This window comes from Cnephaeus nilssonii (genome assembly GCF_951640355.1).
Source record: "Cnephaeus nilssonii genome assembly, chromosome: 2".
NCBI classification, from domain to species: Eukaryota; Metazoa; Chordata; class Mammalia; order Chiroptera; family Vespertilionidae; genus Cnephaeus; species Cnephaeus nilssonii.
This window is the reverse complement of record NC_137073.1, coordinates 13,250,026-13,267,098: the sequence shown is the minus strand read 5'-3', so window position 1 is coordinate 13,267,098 and position 17,073 is coordinate 13,250,026. Positions and strand designations below refer to the sequence as shown.

The 17,073-nt window shown below is 53.8% G+C and overlaps 1 protein-coding gene across 2 annotated transcripts in view; it reads left to right on the top strand.

The window, feature by feature from the left end:
* LMF1 (lipase maturation factor 1) overlaps positions 1-12,320 on the top strand; it is a 113,240-nt gene extending 100,920 nt beyond the window's left edge. For both annotated transcript variants that reach the window (XM_079793109.1, XM_079793108.1), the window contains 5 exons: positions 2,963-3,146; positions 3,511-3,664; positions 3,866-4,049; positions 5,191-5,303; positions 5,771-12,320. In XM_079793109.1, coding sequence (XP_079649235.1) covers positions 2,963-3,146; positions 3,511-3,664; positions 3,866-4,049; positions 5,191-5,303; positions 5,771-5,945 — 810 coding nt within the window. In that variant the 3' untranslated portion in view covers positions 5,946-12,320. The remainder of the gene's footprint in view (positions 1-2,962; positions 3,147-3,510; positions 3,665-3,865; positions 4,050-5,190; positions 5,304-5,770) is intronic.
* Positions 12,321-17,073: the final 4,753 nt, after the last annotated feature.

Genomic DNA, 17,073 nt, shown 5'->3' with positions numbered 1-17,073 from the left:
ATCAGCCACGTTTTGCTCACCCGTGGAGAAGGGCTAAGGCGACTGGGGCTGGGCCACACAGAGATGACAGTCCCTGCTGCCATCCGAGGGGAGTGCCCTTGGTGCAGGTGGGCAGCCGTCACCCCCGCGTCCGTCATCTTACCTCCTTCTGTGGCTGCTCCCTCTCCGCGTGTTTCTGCAGTAACAGCACCAGACCCGCTGTCTGCTCTCCGGGACTCAGACACACCTGTCAAGTCACCGGGTGGGGAGGCGGTGTCTGTCTCTTTAGTGACTGTTGGCTTGTTATGGTCTTGTTTCTTTCAAAATGTGTTCACTTTGTAGGTATGAGGATATTTACACGTTGAACTTCATGAAATTCCCTGTTTATTTGTTCTTGTTTCATCTTTTTCTCAAAGCCCCTTCTGAAGTGTGTCCATCTGGCCACTTCCCTCACGTGACCCATGCCCGTGCTCTCGTTCAGTTCCGCTCCTGTCTGTCCCTTGTTTCGTGTGTGTTGCTGGCCTACGGGGGCTCCTCCTCCAGCTCCAGGCTCTTGTTTCCTCTTTTCTGAGGCCGGGGCAGCTCATCTCGCTGCAAACATTCTGTGTCCACCATGGACGGTCCACCCCCCTCACCGCCCAGCACCCCTGGCTCTGCTCCCTCCGTAGCCCAGTCATCCTGGACTCCTGATCCTTCCTGGTTGCTCCCACTCCCTGCTCCTCCTGGAAGGCGCTGCCACCTTCCTGCTCTTACTAGGACTTGGGACTCGCACTGTAGGCCTGGCCGCGCGCTCGCCCTCATACTTTCTCTCCTCCTGGGCTGGTTCGTGGGCCTGAAAGGGAGCTGGCGGGGTTGAATCCATACTGAGTCTCCACAAGGAGAGAAGAGTTCTGAACTTCACCTCACACCACACGTGGAAAACTAACAAATGGATCAGAGTTCCAGCCTGGCCGGGTGGCTCCATTGGTTGGCATGTTCTCGTACACTGAAAGGTTGTGTGTTCGATTCCTGGTCGGGGTCTGTGCGCAGGCAACCAGGCGATGTTTCTCTCTCCCTTCCTCTCTCTCAAATCAAACATATCCTCGGGTGAGGTTGTTTTTAATGGGTCAGAGCTCCACCTGCAAACCTTTCAGAAAATCTTTATAACCTTGGGGTAGGCAAAGATTTCTTAGATGGGACACAAAAGCACTAATTGTAAACTTTTTTAAAAATTGATAACTTGGACTTCATAAAAAAGTAAAACTTCAACCTCTTCCAAAGATGCCATAACAAAAATAAAAGGGCAGGCCACACCAGCTGGCAGAAACAATCACAACATACGCATATCGGACAGAGGACTCCTACAACCCAAGTCATCAGCCAGTTGTTTGTTTATGTTTTAAATGGGGAGAAACTTGAACAAGCACTTCACAGAGAACATGTGAAGTCCAGCGAGCACAGGTGGAGACTCTCAAGGTCGCTGCCGACAGGAAACAGCAGGTGAGATCAGCCAGCTTCTGTCACAGTCCCAGGCGGAGGGCAGGGCTCGGCGTCAGACTGCCACATGACCCCAAACTTGTCCACACCTCTGCGTAAATATTCATGTAGACTTGAGCCCCTGATGCCACAGGACAGGAAGACACCCCCAGGTGTCCCTCTGAGGGGTGTGGGATGCCCTGAGGCCTCCCCTCAAGGGAAGACCATTCACACTCCCTGCTCCCAACCGCCCAGCAACAGGGCATACAAAGGTGCTCTTGCAGAAGGAACTTCCGGGAGGTCTGGCTGGGAGGCCGCTCCAGGATGTGGCCCTGCGACAGCTGGGCGTGGGAAATCCCCTTGCTGTCAGTACCTCATCCATTCCTGACCTTAGTTCGTGGGCAGGAGCCTCAGGCGTTTGGGGTGGTTCTGATTGGAAAGCCTCTGGATCGCTGAGTTAGTGCCATGCCAGAGAGACGAACCCGGCGGGTCTGGGACACAGAGCAGCCTCGCCTCCCTGGTCACCATTTCAGTGGGATTTAGGGGACATGCCAGTTTCTCACCGAGCATATTTGGGCTTCCTGGACCTTGCGTCATCCAGGGTCGCCACGGACCTGGCATCAGAAGCAGCTGGGCAGCGGAAAGCCTCTGAGGAGGAGCAGTGACCAGCCTCTCAGACGGCTGCCCAGCAGACAGCCCAGGCCTGGCCCTGTTCCTGTGGCCACTGAGGAAGTACAGGAAGTTGGGCTCCATCTAAGGCGTGTCCAAGGGTAGCTCAACACACAGCCCGCTAGGAACCTGCCACACCCATCCCAGGGTGCCCAGGCCCTGCGCGTGGTCACCAGGGTGTGGAGGACAAGGCTGCAGATAGGCACGTGCACCCCCATCTCCCCCAACCCTGATAGGGAGAGCAGTGAACCCCGCCTACCTCCCACATGACCCAGGCACAATCCTGACATCAGAGCCCCTACCCTGGGCCTGTATTGATTAATAATCGCCGTAACAACTGCACCAAACGCAAACCACAGCATCAAATAATACACGTGTGACTGCGCAGTCCTGGAGGTCAGAATTCTGGGCGGCCTTGGCTGTGGCCTCAAGTAGAGTCTCACAGGCTGGCATGGAGTTGTCAGCAGACTGGGTCCTTGCTGGAGGCGCTGGGAAGAGTCTGCCTTCAAGGTCATTTGGGGCATGGTCATCCTTGGGCCAGAGGTCTACGAGGCCAGGTGTGCAGCCTATTGTGGGGGAGCAGGGCCAGGACCATGGCCGCCTGCCACGCTGGTCTCAGGAAATAGCATAGGCACCCGGGTGTGCTTCCGGGAAGAAACTGGAACCCCTCCGCCCCAGCACCTCTGGGTTGCTGGGACTCTTGTGAGTTGCTGGGTCCTGGTGGAGTAGGTGGAGCACAGGCCACCGGAGGGGACAGCCAGGCTGCCACCAGCACAAGCACACCAAGCCCCGAGTTTGGAGCAGGGCAGCTGTCCTCGGTCTTGCTCAGCTGGGGCTGAGGCACTGCTCCGTCCCTCAGGTGGTCCTCATTGTCAGTGGGAACCTGAGCTTCCTGAACTGGCTGACCATCGTGCCCAGCATCGCCTGCTTCGATGACGCCTCCATGGGGTTCTTATTTCCCTCCGGGCCTGGCAGCCTCAAGGACCAAGTCCTAAAGATGCAGAAGGAGGAAGCCCGGGAGGCCCGGCCTACGCCGACATACGGTGGGTGGACACCTGGGGACATGGACAGAGGCTTTTACTCCCGACCCAGGATAGCTAGTCCCCAGAAGTGCTGGCCCATTCTTATTGAGCGACAGCCAGGCCCACCCCATAAGGGCAGTTGTCATGACTCAGTTTCCACATCAGCCTCAGAAAGTCCTTGGCTGGGGGAGATGGGAGCTGTGGGCAGACTCCCAGGCGGGGGCCAGCGGCACCACCCTCAGCTTCTGAGCCCAGAGGGGCCAGACAGAGGCCAGGGTCTGGAGGGCCCACTGACGGGGCGTGGGACAGCCTCGTCTCCTCCCTGTGGTTGGGGCCCCGGCCCAGGGGGCAGAAGCTTACCTTCTGTCCCTCTCTCCGAGCCCAGGCTGCATGGTGCGGCAGGCGGCCAACCTGGCCCTGGGCGTCCTGGTCGCCTGGCTCAGCATCCCTGTGGTCTTGAACTTGGTGAGCTCCAAGCAGGTCATGAACAGCTCCTTCAACCCCCTCAGAATCGTCAACACATACGGAGCCTTTGGAAGGTACTGTGCATGCCTGGGGGTCACTCTTGGCCAGGGTGGGGTTGAGGGGTCTGCTCTCCCTCCCCCGAGGCCAGCCCCCACCTGCTCCTGCTCCGTCCACAGCCACAGCTCCAGCCCCACCTGGTCTGCTCTGGGTGGAGAGGCAGCCACCGCCTGCAATTACACAGAGCCCAGCCCGCCCTGACTTGGTCTCCCCGACAGCATCACCAGGGAGCGAACAGAGGTCATCCTGCAGGGCACGGCCAGCCCCAACGCCAGCGCTCCGGACACTGTGTGGGAGGACTACGAGTTCAAGTGCAAGCCGGGTGACCTGAGGAGACGGCCATGCCTCATCTCCCCCTACCACCACCGCCTCGACTGGCTCATGTGGTTCGCAGCCTTCCAGGTAAGGCCCTCTTCTGCTCCACCATCTCCCCCAAATCCCCATGTCCAGGTGCTCATTGTGGACTCAGCATCCCCAAAGCTATGGTGCCCTCCAGTAGGGTCTCAGAGGCTGTAATGGAGGTGTCAGCAGGCTGGGCCCTCAATGGGTACGCTGGGGCCCCTACAGGGCAGGTGGGGTGATATCAGACCCCGCTGGAAACAGTGTCATAGGCCACTCACACTCAGCCATGGGTGCCCATGCAGCCCCGACTCTGACCAGCCTCACATGACCCACCTGGGCCCTTGAGGACACGGGAGGTCAGGCTGGATTCCTGGTATGGGCGTCAGCTATGGAGCAGCTTCATCCACTCCCCACCCCAGCCCGAGAGGCAGGGCTCACCTCACTGTCAGCCACCTGAGATCGGGGCCTACGTCTGAGGCCAGGCAGTAGCCTATACGACACTCTCCCGGCTCCCACCCTCCTGGGGCAGGGTCTTCCCCCTGAGCAGCCGGCACCCAGGCCCACATCCGGCCGTGGGGGGTCGGAAGCCTGGCTTCCTTCCGGCCTCTCCCTGAGCTCTGCTGCACACGCAGGCTCTGCCTCTGCACAGCGTGGTCCCCTCAGGCATGGGTCCCCAGGGCCTCTCTAGATGCCCTCGCACAAGGACCAGGCGCCACAGCCAGGCCAGAGAGCCCGGAGGTGCCGCATCTCCTGCTGACCCATCTCCCCAGGTGACAGCCCAGGGCTCCCAGGTGGCAAAACCCAGAGGTGAGCTGGCCTGGCTGGGCCCTGTGCCTGCTGAGTTACCCAAGGACAGGACGGGGCGGGGACCCGGCACACGAAAGAACAATCACACACATCTGGCTGACTGATGAGAACAGAAGCTGGCAGCCCCTCTGGGGGAACCTAAACCAAAGCAATGGGGTGTGGGCCGCCAGGGCAGCCACTGACCACACGGCAGTGAGACACACCCAGGACCACAGCCTGATGGAATGGCCGACCGACCGGGCAGGGCCCTCTGGAGGGTGGGAGGGGGCAGAGAGCATACCCTCCCTGAGGGTTCCTGCCCACAACAGGGCTCAGGCTGGTGGCCTGGTCCTGCGGGCACCCAATGCCAACCCAGGGGCAGCGGCCCAAGCACCCCTCCTCTTCTTGCCCCCAGACCTACGAGCAGCACGAGTGGGTCATCCACCTGGCGGGCAGGCTCCTGGCCAACGACGCCGAGGTTCTGTCCCTGCTGGCCCTTAACCCCTTTGCGGACAGGGACCCCCCCAGGTAAGATTCTTCTCCCAGACGGGACCCCCACCCACAGTGGCTTCACCTGCCTCTCAGGGCTACTCCCCCAAATGCAGAATGTGCTCTGGGGGCCAGGCCCCACCCCTGGAAATGTGCCGGGTGCAAAGATCCGTAGGCCCTCGGGCGAACCCCTTTCCTAGCACAGCTCACCTGCTGAAAGGACCCCCGCTTCTGGGAAGGGGGTGGGCCCCCTATAGCAAGTCCCAGCCTCCGTCCTGGGGGCTCTGGAAGCTGCCACCCAGCACTCAGCCTTCCTGGAGGCTAAACACGGCCCCTAGTCCAGGGCCTGGTTGTGATGGGGACTCCTCATGGGCTCCTCTGGCTCCCTGAGCAGCCTCTCCCCACCAAGGAGCCCCTCCTGAAGTGCGAACCTGGGCCCCTGAGCCCTGGGCCCCTGGAGGCTGCCGCTCTGGGCGGAGCTGCAGCTGACAATCCCCTCCCTGCAGGTGGGTCAGGGGAGAGCACTACAGGTACAAGTTCAGCCGCCCCGGGGGCCTGCACGCCGCAGATGGCAAGTGGTGGATCCGGAAGAGGATCGGCCCCTACTTCCCTCCACTCAGCCTCCAGAACCTGAAGGGCTACTTTAGGTCGCGGGAGTGGCCGTACCCAGCACCGGAATAGAGGGACACGGGGCCTGTCCACCAAGAAATAAAGTGGGAAGACATTAGCACCCCTGCACCGCCACCTGCACCCAGATGTCCAGGAAAGCAAACCAGGGGGTGGCATTGGGGGGTCTGCTGGGGTTGCGGGTGGCCATCCGTGCTTTCCTCATCCCTCACAATGGGTCCCCAGGCACCCCTGGTCATCTCCCTTGTCACCAGGCCCCCAGACATGGGCGTTCCAAGGGAGCTGTGGTGGATCCAGGACCACCAGCACCCACTACACGGAGCCTCGGTTCCTCCCATTGGCCATGGCCTGGCCAGGAGGCTCCCTCAGGGTCCTAGGCACCCCAGGGTCCTAGGCACCCCAGGTCCACAGAAGGCCCTTACCCCCAGGGGCCAAGCCCCTGCTGTGTACCTGGTGTGGCTGTGAGGAAGTCCTCGCTCCCTGCCTCTCCCCCACCTGCCTCCTGGGGTTGGCTCCCACCACATCCAGAACAGACTGAGGGGGAGAAGCCAAGACTCCCAATCCCCCCTCATGCCCACCCCTCCTCAGAACCCCCCCCCCAGACTCCACACACACCCCAAAGCTGGTCTGGGCCCTGCCTTCCTCCCCAGTGACCAGCGTCCAGAAGCCCTTTGTCCCCCCTCCGGTGAGCGAAGCGCATCCTCATGTCCCCTGTGACCGCGTCTCCCCAGCCACACACCATGGCGCCTCCTGCTGCTGACCTGCGGGTGGGGGATAGCAGAGCCGGCAGCCCCTGCCTGGGTGCTGGGCGGCAGGGTCCCCACGGGCGATTCTGAGGCCCAGTCGTCAGAAGTTAGAATGGACTAACTATGTTTTGCTTGGCAACCCAGGGGCTCCGCGGCAGTGAGAACTGGGTGCAGCCCAGAATCTTTGCTGCCTGACGTGAGTTGTGAGTGAGCAGGGTAGGGTCCTGCCAGACAAATAAGCTGGCACCCAGTGGTGCCGCCCCAGCCCCGCTCAGCCAGGGGACAGAGGCCAGGGGGTGCTGGCAGCCCCCCTTCTCCCCTTCCTCCCGCCCACCCCCACCCCTCCAGGCCCTGGCCATACTGTGGAGAGCCCCGGAGAGGTGGTGCCGGCCAAGAGGCTGGACGAGGTGGGTACAAGTACAGGTCTGTGTGGAGCAGCCTCCCTACCGCCTGGGGGGCCGGCCCAGGTGCCAACAGAGAGGCCGTGTTCCTGCTCACAGGGAAACAGGCGCCCTGTGTCTGTGGCGGACAGACAGGGCCTCAGACAGGGAGCCTGGAGCCAGCAAGTCTGCCTGCGGCAGCCAAGCGCCAGCCACAGCCCAGCAGCCCTTCTTGGGGGGTCGTCCTGGGGGCTCTGCCAATGGGTGGGGGCACCAGGGGGCCTGAGGAGACCCTGCACCTTGGCTCCGGTGGTTCTCCACACTCCCTGCCCCGGCCTCAGAGGGCCTCCCTGCCAGGGGCCATGGTGGTTCCCCACCTCCCCCAGCCCTTCCCACCCCCCTGGGCTCGTTGCCACCGGGGCTGGACAAGGGAGCCCTAGGACCCCGCACTGCTGACGGTGGCCTCCTCTCTGGGCCCCCCGCCAGCCATGCCCCCCAAGCCTCCAGAACCCCCTAAGACACACAGGAGGTGATGTTTAGGCGGGGGCAGGGCTGGAGCCAGTGACCAAGTGTCATAGGAGGCCTCTTGGCTCGGGCCCTCAGGAACCAGCAGCCCTGTCCCCATCCTGGGACAGGACAAACCCCTCACCTGCACATCACAGGTGACTCCAGGTCCAGGTTGTGAGGGCGCAGAGGCCGGTTCTGACCCAGGAGGACCCATCAGACCTGTTTCTCCCACAGCCTCTCCTCCTCCCAGAGGCGCGGTGCCCCCCACCCACCTGTCTGTCCGCAGCCTTTGGAGCCTGCCCTACGGCCACTCCCTCCCATCAGAGGGAGTCCGCTAGACCCTTCCTCCACTCAGAACCCTCCCACAGCCCCACCTCCTGAGCGTGAATCTGGGGTCACTGCCCATTACCCCAGCCACATCTGCATCCTCTTCATTCCTCACACCTGCCCACACGTCAGGCCTTGGGGGCCCACAGCCCTCAGGCCTGCCCTCACTGGAGCCCAAGCTGCTCCTGATCATGCTCTAGGCTGGTGGGGATCTGGGCCTGCTGCCCCGGTGCCAGCGGCACCCACTACAGGTCTGCTGGGTAAGCCTCCACCTGCCGTCAGAAAAAGGCCCAAACACTTCACATCTGCTCCACCGGGCACTGCCCTCTCTCCAGCCTCATGAGGACCTGCTGTTTCTTGGTCAGCCCAAAAGAAACTTCGGGGGGAGGGTGTTCAGGGACATGAGGCCGGGGCATTAGCCTTCAGACAGCTGAGTCTGAGAGAATGGGGGCATATCCTTCCCCCTTCGCTCCCCCCTCTGAAAACTGTCCACCTGGGTAGAGGGCCTGTAGGTGAGGTCTCTGCCCCACCGGACGGTAAGCACAGCACCTGGAACATGCCAGAGCTGCCACAGAGCGGACCACCTGTGCCACTGCCTCCTCTGGGACATGAGCCGGGACTCTAGACACCAAGGCATCACCCATCAGACATGGCTGTGCTCCGATGGCCCCTGGGCTGCTGTGAGGCCCCCCACCCCCCACCCCCAGAGCAGCAGGCTTAGCCAGGGGCCGTGCAGGGAGGTCTCACACCCTGCCTCCCTCCTGCTCTAGCAACCAGAGAGGCAAGGGGCACAGCTCCCATTGCCCGTGAGGCAGGGTGTGTGCGAGCCTTCACCAAGCCAAAGGGGCTCTTGGTGTCATATTTGCGGAGATGGTTTTTCACTCACTTAAAGGTGATAAAGTGCATTTTTGGCACCTGCTAAGGCCAAGCACATGCTCCCCTCAACCTCGCTCAGATGAGACATTCATCCTCAGGGATTCAGTTCCAGCGCCACTAGGTAAGGTGGAACTCAATATATCAGCCAACCAACTTCAAAACTGCTAATATGATCAACAAAATTGGCACATCTTTAACTTGATTGATAAAGAGAGAAGATGCAGATAACATTTTTAAAAGTGAGGGCATTACTACCAACCTTACAGAAATAAAAATAACAGTACTATGAACAAGTATGTGCCAACAAATTAGATAACTTAGATGAGATGGACAAATTCCTAGAGACACACGAACTACTAAAAGTGACTCAGGAAGAAGCAGAAAATTTGAAAGGATCTGTAACGAGTAATGGGCTTGAATCAATAATCCAAAAGCCTCCCAACAGAGAAAAATACTGGACCAGAGGCTTCATTACTGAGCTACCAAGAATTTAAAGAACACCAATCCTCAAACCCCTCCACAAACTTTGAAGAGGAGGGAACAGCTAACTCATCCTATGAGGCCTGCGTTACCCTGATAAATACAGACAAAGATACCAATATCCTTTGAGAATATAGGTGCAAAAATTCTCAACAAAAGAACTAGCAAAACAAATCTAACAACATATTAAAAAGATCATACACCATGACCAAGTGTGAACTATCCTAGGAATGTCAGAGTGTTCAACATAAAATCAATTGACGCAAAACACCACGTTAACAGAATACAGAGTGGGGGAAACCACATGACCATCTCAATTGATGCAGAAAGCATTTGACAAAATCCAACATGCTTTCATGATAAAAATCACTCATAAAACTAGGAATAGAAGGGAATTCCTTAACAAAAAGGCATTTATGAAAAATCCACAGCTAACATCATAATGGTGAAAAAGAACAGGACCAAGACAAAGATGCCCACTGCTATTCATCAGGAGTAAAATTATCTCTAATCACATGACATGATCCTATATACAGTCATGTATTTTGTTGTTACATGGACATCTTAGAGTGCACTTACACAAATCTAGATGGCATAGCCTACTACACACCTATTGCTCCTAGGTTACGAACCTGTGTAGCATGTTACTATACAAAGTAACCAGAGATTAAATCAAGCTCAGGACAAAATGATGCACTCAAGAGGCTGACAAAGTGTATGAGGTATACTGTTTTCCAGCCAACATTTTTTTTTTTTTTTTTAGTGTAAGAGAGAGGGAAAGACAGAAATATCGATGTGAGAGAAACACATCAATTGGATGCCTCCTGCACGAGCCCTGACCAGGACCTGGGCCGGGGAGGAGCCTGCAACCGAAGTATGTAACCTTGACCAGAATCAAACCCTGGACCCTTCGGTCCATAGGCTAACGCTCTATTCACTGAGCCAAACCAGCTAGGGCCAGCCAACTTTTTATTTTATGTCAAAAGAATAAACTCTAATGATAAAATATATAGTATAGTAAGTACATAAACCAGGAACATAGTCATTTACTATTACCAAGTATTATGTACCTGACATAATTGTTTCTGCCATACTTTTATATGCCTGTCATCACCACGAACAGTACGGTGTCACACATGACATCCAGGTGATAGGAATTTTTCATCTCCATTATAAACCTTTGGGACCACCGTCATATATTTGGTCCATCATTATGTAGTGAATGACCATAGAAAGTTCCAGTGATCCACAAAAACACATTAGTTAATAAACTAATTCAGCAAAGTTGCAAGGTACAAGATCAACACACAAAAATCAGATGTGTTTATATTCCAGCAATAAACAATCACAAAAAAAACCTAAGGAAACAATTTCACTCATAATAGCATCCAAAAGGATAAAATACCTACAAATAAATCTAACCAAGGAGGTGAAAGACTTGTACTCTTAAAACTACAAAACATTGCAAAAAGAAATTAAAGATGACCTAAATAAATGGAAAGGCATCTGTGTTCATGTGTTGGATGACTTAATACTGTTCAGATGACACTACCCAAAGTGGTCTACAAAGTGAATGAAACCTCTATCAAAATTCCAATGGCTGTTTTTGTAGAAATAGAAACAGACAATCTTCAAGTTCATATGGAATTGCAAGGGCCCCAAATAATTAAAACAATCTTGGCGGGGGGTGGGGGGGGGGGAGTTGAAGGACTAACACTTCCTGGTTTCAAAACTTGGTACAAAGCTACAGCAACCAAAACTGTGGTACTGGCATAAGAACAGACATATAGACCAATGGAATAAAAAGGAAAACCTAGAAATAAACCCTCACACGTATGGTCAAATGATTTCTGACAAGAGTGCCAAGACGATTCAATGGGAAAAGGAGTCTTCAACAAATGAGGCTGGGGAAGGGGAGGGGGATGGGTCTAAACACTAAAGAATGAAGTTGAACCCTTACCTCACACAATATTCAAAAATTAACTCAAGTGGATAAAAGACCCAAACATAAGAGCTAACACTATTAAAACTCTTAAAGGAAATAGGTAAATCTTCATGACCTTGGATTTGGCAATGGATTCTTAAATGTGATACCAAAGGCAGGAGAAACAAAAGAAAAATTAGACTTCATCAAAATTTAAAACTTTAGTGCATCTAAGAATGTTATGAAGAAAGGACAACCAACACAATGGGAGGAAATATTTGCAAGTCATATAAGAGTCTAGTGTTCACAATATATAAGGAATTCTTACAATGAAGCAACAAAAAGACACCCCAATTTAAAAGAACTTGAATAGACATTTCTCCAAGGAATACATACAAATGGCCAACAAGTACATGAAAAGATGCTCAGCATTCTCAGTCATTAGGGGAATGCACATGAAAACCACAATGAGATACCACTTCACACCCACCAGGATGGCTTTCATTTTTTAAATAGAGAATAACAAGTGCTGGAGAAGATGTGGAGAAATTGGAACCTTTGTACATTGCGTGTGGTAATTTAAAATGGTATAGCCACTGTGGAAAACAGAAAGTTAAACATAGAATTACCATATGATTCATCAATACTTCTGGGTATATATCCAAAAAATTGAAAACAGGAACTCAAGCAGATACTTGTTCACAACAGCATTATTCGTAATACTCAAAAGTTGGAAACAAACCAAATATCCACCAACAGGTGAATGGATAAACAGAATGTGATCTATCCAAGCAGTGGAATATTATTCAGCCACAAAAAGGAATAAAATATTGACACATGCTACAATGTGGGTAAACCTTGAAAACTATGTTCAGTAAAAGAAGCCAGACATGAAAGGTCACCTATTATATGGTTCCACAAAATATCTAGAATAGGTACATCTATAAAGATGGAAAGAAGATTAGTGATTGCCAGAGGCTGGGGGAAGATAAGAATGGGGAGTAACTGCTAATGGGCACAGGGTTTCCTTTGGAGGGGATGAAATATTTTGGAACTAGATGGAGGTGCTGGTTGTACAACACTGATGTACTAAATGCAGCTGATTATTCACTTCTCAAATGGTTAATTTTATGTTAATGTCAACTTCAAAAAAATGAAAGGGAAGAATAACAAAACAAAAAAAAAAGAAGGAATAATCTGGGTGCAATAAAAGAAGAGAGGCTGAAAACCAGAATGGTGCATCCCAGGCTGAAGGGAAGAAGTACTTTATCCTTATGACTCTGGATAAACCCCTGATTTGTAGTATGTTTTTTAAATTTCTGTGATTGATGTACTCCCACTGAGTCCAAAGGCCTTTGCATAAAACTAGAACCCTTTTAGGGCTAAAACATCAGAGAACAAAATGAAACTCAATCTGTGTGGGGGTTTTTAAATATCAATAAAATGGGTAAACCTTCAGCTACAATGATTAAGCAAAAGTAGAGAAAACACAAATTACCAATATTGAGAAGGGAAGAGGGGACATCACTACAGATCCTATCAACACTGAAAGGATAGAGACTATTGTGAACAATAATTCTAATAGATTGGACATCCTAGACATGGAAATGAAACTCCATGAAAGATACAAATTACTAAAACTGACTCATGAAGAGAGAGAAAGCCCAACTAGCCCTGTAACAATTTAAGAAATTGAATTCATAATTTAAAATCTCACAAAAAATATTTCAGGCCAAGATGGCTTGATTGGTGAGTTCTAGCCAACATTTAATGAAGAAATTATATCATGCTGTATAAACTCAGAAAATGAAAGAGGAAACCTCGTTCACTACTGATCATAATATAGCAAAGTACAACACTGGAAAACAGCTTGGCATTTCTGAAAACATTAAGCATGTGCTACCATTCAACCCAGCCATTTCTCCCTGGTATCTACCCAAGAGAAATGAAAGCTAAGAGACCTGTAAGTAATGGTACTAGCAAATCCTACCTAATAAAATAGTAATATGCAAATTGACCGCACCTTCGCTACGCCCAAGCCACGCCCACCAGCCAATCAGGGTGAGTATGCAAATTACCCAACAAAGATGGCGGTTAATTTGCATACACTGAAGGAGGGAGGAGTGAAGACTGAAGACAACTTAGAAGGAAGAGGGAGGAAAAGCGGAAAGCAAGATGGCTGCCAGAGGGAAAGCCTGGGCGGGGCAGGGTGGAGTGGGGCGGAGCGGGGCGGGTGGCAGTGGCGCGCGGGTGCAGGCGTGGTGGCCGCAACAGCGGCAGCAGCAGCAGCAGCGCATGCAGCAGCAGCGGCCGCTTGCAGGATTTTTCCTGCAAATGGGCTACTAGTTTATTCATAAGAGCCAAAACACGGAACAGTCCAGGAGTCCATCAGTCGGGGAGTGGATGATCCCATTGTGTTGTGTCCACACAACAAATTATCTTTAGCAATAAAGAGATCAAATTGGAGCGGGGCGGGGGCGGGGGGGTCAATCAGGGAAAAGGAGACATACCTAATACTTTAAACCAGCATCACCAACATGGACCACCAATGGTCCACAGACCACCGGTTGGTGACCACTGCTTTAAACAATAAAATAAAAAGAGAGATCAAGTTATTGACACACAGCAACATGTGTAAACCTCTAAAACATGCTTAGCTAATGAATCCAGAGACAGAATAATACATAGCATGTGATTCCATTTATACAGAACTCTAGGAGGGAAACAGTCTCAACTACAGTGACAGAAAACCGGCCCTTGGTTACCTGGGGTTGGGGAGGAACTGACTGGGACCTAGAACAAGGGAACATTGGGGGAGGGGCTGGATATGTTCTGTATCTCTCTTGTGTGGTAAATACGTTGATGTACACATTTATCAAAAACCACCAAGCTGAACACTTAAAATAGGTGCATTTTACTTTATGTATATTGTAACTGACTCTGGCTAAAACCCTTATTTGCAGTGTCTTTTTAATGTCTGTGGTGGAAGTACTGCCACTGAGTCTGATTCAAGCTATAGAGTGTCACCGCTCAGCACAGAGCTGGAAAGGATGTGGATGGTTGGATCTTGTGCAGTGGAACAAGCCAGCACCAGCACGCCAACACTTACACCTTAATTGAGCTGATTTTGAAAACAAAGGAAAAACACTGAAATACCACTACTACAGGCTGAAAAAAGTAAAACTGGCAATGCCAGTGCTAACACTGCAGAGGGCCGTGGGAGTGCTGGTCAGCATCAAAGTTGGCAGCATCTACCGAACTGTACGTAAATGCCCAGGACCCAGCAGCCCATCCCTGGGAGGCGGGGGGGGGGGGGGGGTGCAAACATGCAGGGACAGATGTCCCCAGGAGGCATGTGCTAAAGTTCACAGCAGCCTGTTCAAGACAAAAACAGCAAACAACCCAAAGTCCATCAAGAGTAGGATGGACAAATGATCAAATGACGTTCATGTGCTTCCCTGATGGAATATCTCACAGCCAAGAGAATCAACAACGTGGGAAACGGGGTGAATGTCCCAGACGTGCAGCTGCGTAGAAAGTGAGACGCAATAGAAATCAAATCATGACACAAGGACGTGTGTGCCACAGGAGGTCGCTCAGCACCTAACAGGCATACGGACCAGGCCAGTGCTAAGGACCAGGGCCGTGGTTCTGCTGGGGACACATCAAGGGCCACGAGGTTCGAGTTCTTGAGCTGGTGGTGGCCACGCGGACATTCAGATTGTGAGCATTTTCTGAGCTCACACGTGGGGTGGACTTGTATGTGTTCTGATTCACAACGAAATGTTTTAAAGCAGAAAAATCTGTTTCATTGTCGAATGTTAGATCCTGCTTCCTTTCCGATGTGTTTATTACAGAGAGCCTTGGGCTGGGTCTGTCTTCACAGGCATGTGTAGGAAAGTGTAAGCAGATCTGTGTCCACTGAAACCCCAGATATGACCCAGATTTCGTCCAACTTATTTTGTGTTTTGACTGCATGTTCCTGGTTATTGCAACCCCTCCCCACCCTCCCTGTTCACTCTTTGGAAAGGTTTTCTGTCCCCTAAGTTTCTAAGTCTGACCTGCTGGGGCCCAGGCGGGGCCCCGGGCCTCTGCTCAGGCTGGCGTAGTTTCTCCTGTGAGTGTAGCTTCTAAAGTCATTGGAACCCAGCAACGTGAGCGAGCTCCACAAAGCCTCACTCAGAGGAGCGGAGGCCCCACTCACCCCACGTCCACCTGTAAGGTCACCTTATTGTCAAGGCTAAAAACCATGAAAGCTGTGACGGCAAAGTCAACAAGACAAGACGATGCCTCTCTCCTCTCCTTGTCTCCTGTCAAGGGTAAACCAACTCGGTTTGTCCTCAGGGAGGGTCGGCCACAAGTCACCTCCTCCTGCGCTGGCTCTGGCCAGGCACTGCACCTGGGCCCGAGGGCATTCAGCGCCAGCCCTGCAGCTGCAGGCTTTCAGTGGTGGGCACGCATTTGCATCTCAATAACCCCTGATTAATATTTAAGGAGCCAGCTGTCTGAGCCACATGAAAAAAATGGGGAAAAAACACGCCTTGTTCCTTTAAGGGGTGGGCTCCAGGCTCTTCATCAAGTGGCCTCATCTCCCCACTCGGTTTTCACACACAATTCTTCTAAATGAAAAAAAAAAAATATGAAGCGCTATTAGCAAGTTATCAGGGACCAACTGTGTCCCCATCAATGCCCCTCAGTCCATTGTGGCCGCCGCGCAGCTGCAGGGCTAGCGCTGAGCAAGCCGCCGGGCTGGGCTCCATCCCTCCGTCTGTCCGAGGTCATCGGGCACCGCATCCACCGTGCCCTTTCCCTGAGCCGCCAAGCGGAAGTGGACACCGCGTTCAGAGCTCATGCATAGGCCTGAGGGGACGAGCCCAGCCAACACCCCACCCCACCCTCAGAGCCCCCTCACTGCTGTCCCTCCTGGCTGGCTGCACAGCCCCCAGGGGTCCCGATCCTCCCCCAAACTGTCCCAAGCCAGCTACCCTGGGGAGGACGAGTGGTTCTTGTCAATCAAGTCAGGCCACCCGTGCAGAGCCCTCCCCTCACTGACGACCCCTGGCAGGGTGGCTCCTCATCCCCTGGGTCTCGGCTCACAGGCCCTCCTGAGAGGCCTGCTCCGGCCACCCCAGGGCATCCTTCCACTGCCCTTCCCTGGGCAGGTGTCACGGGCCTGGTGCTTCCTGCTGCCTCGGTCCCCTCATAGAGCATCAGCTCCCCCAGGGAGGGCCTGGGGGTCAGTTGTAGTGGGTTGAATAGTGTCCCCTAAGTCCCATCCACCTGAACCTCAGCACGTGACCTTTGGAATGTAACTACTTAAAAGGTCATGCAGGATAAGGGTGGGACCTAAGTCCAATGTCCTTAGAAGAGGAGACACAGGCACCGGGAAAAGCCATGTGACAACAGGCAGAGATGGGTGATACGGCCACAGCCCAAGAGATGCAGAGCCGCCAGGAGCTGGAAGGCAGAGGACCCCCTGGAGCCCCAGAGGGAGCGAGGCCCGAGACACCTCGATCTCAGCCTCCGGCCTCCAGCGAGGGTGCCTTCCTGCTTTCTCAGCTCCCTCGTGGTCCTGCGCTACTGGCCCCGGAACACTCACCCCCCAGGAGGGCAGGAGCCTTGCCTGCCCGGTTTGGGCTGTGCAGAGTGTGGCGGGGGGGGGGGGGGGGGGGGGCAGGTGGCTGGGTACCTCCTGGAGCAGTGGCCCCACCTGAGAGGATCAGAGGTGCAAGGCAGCAGGACCCCTGTCCGCCCACACAGCACCCCCAAACACTGTCTGTACCCTTGATGCTCACGTGGCCCTGGGAGTCCTGGCTCCCCCTTCGAGCCCTTCACGCCCAGCCAGAGCCACTGGGTCCCGCGGCACCTGCCCAGGGGCGTGTTGTCCTCACTGCACAAGGATCGCTGCTGTAATAAGTCCCTAGAGGAGGGTGGACACTGAC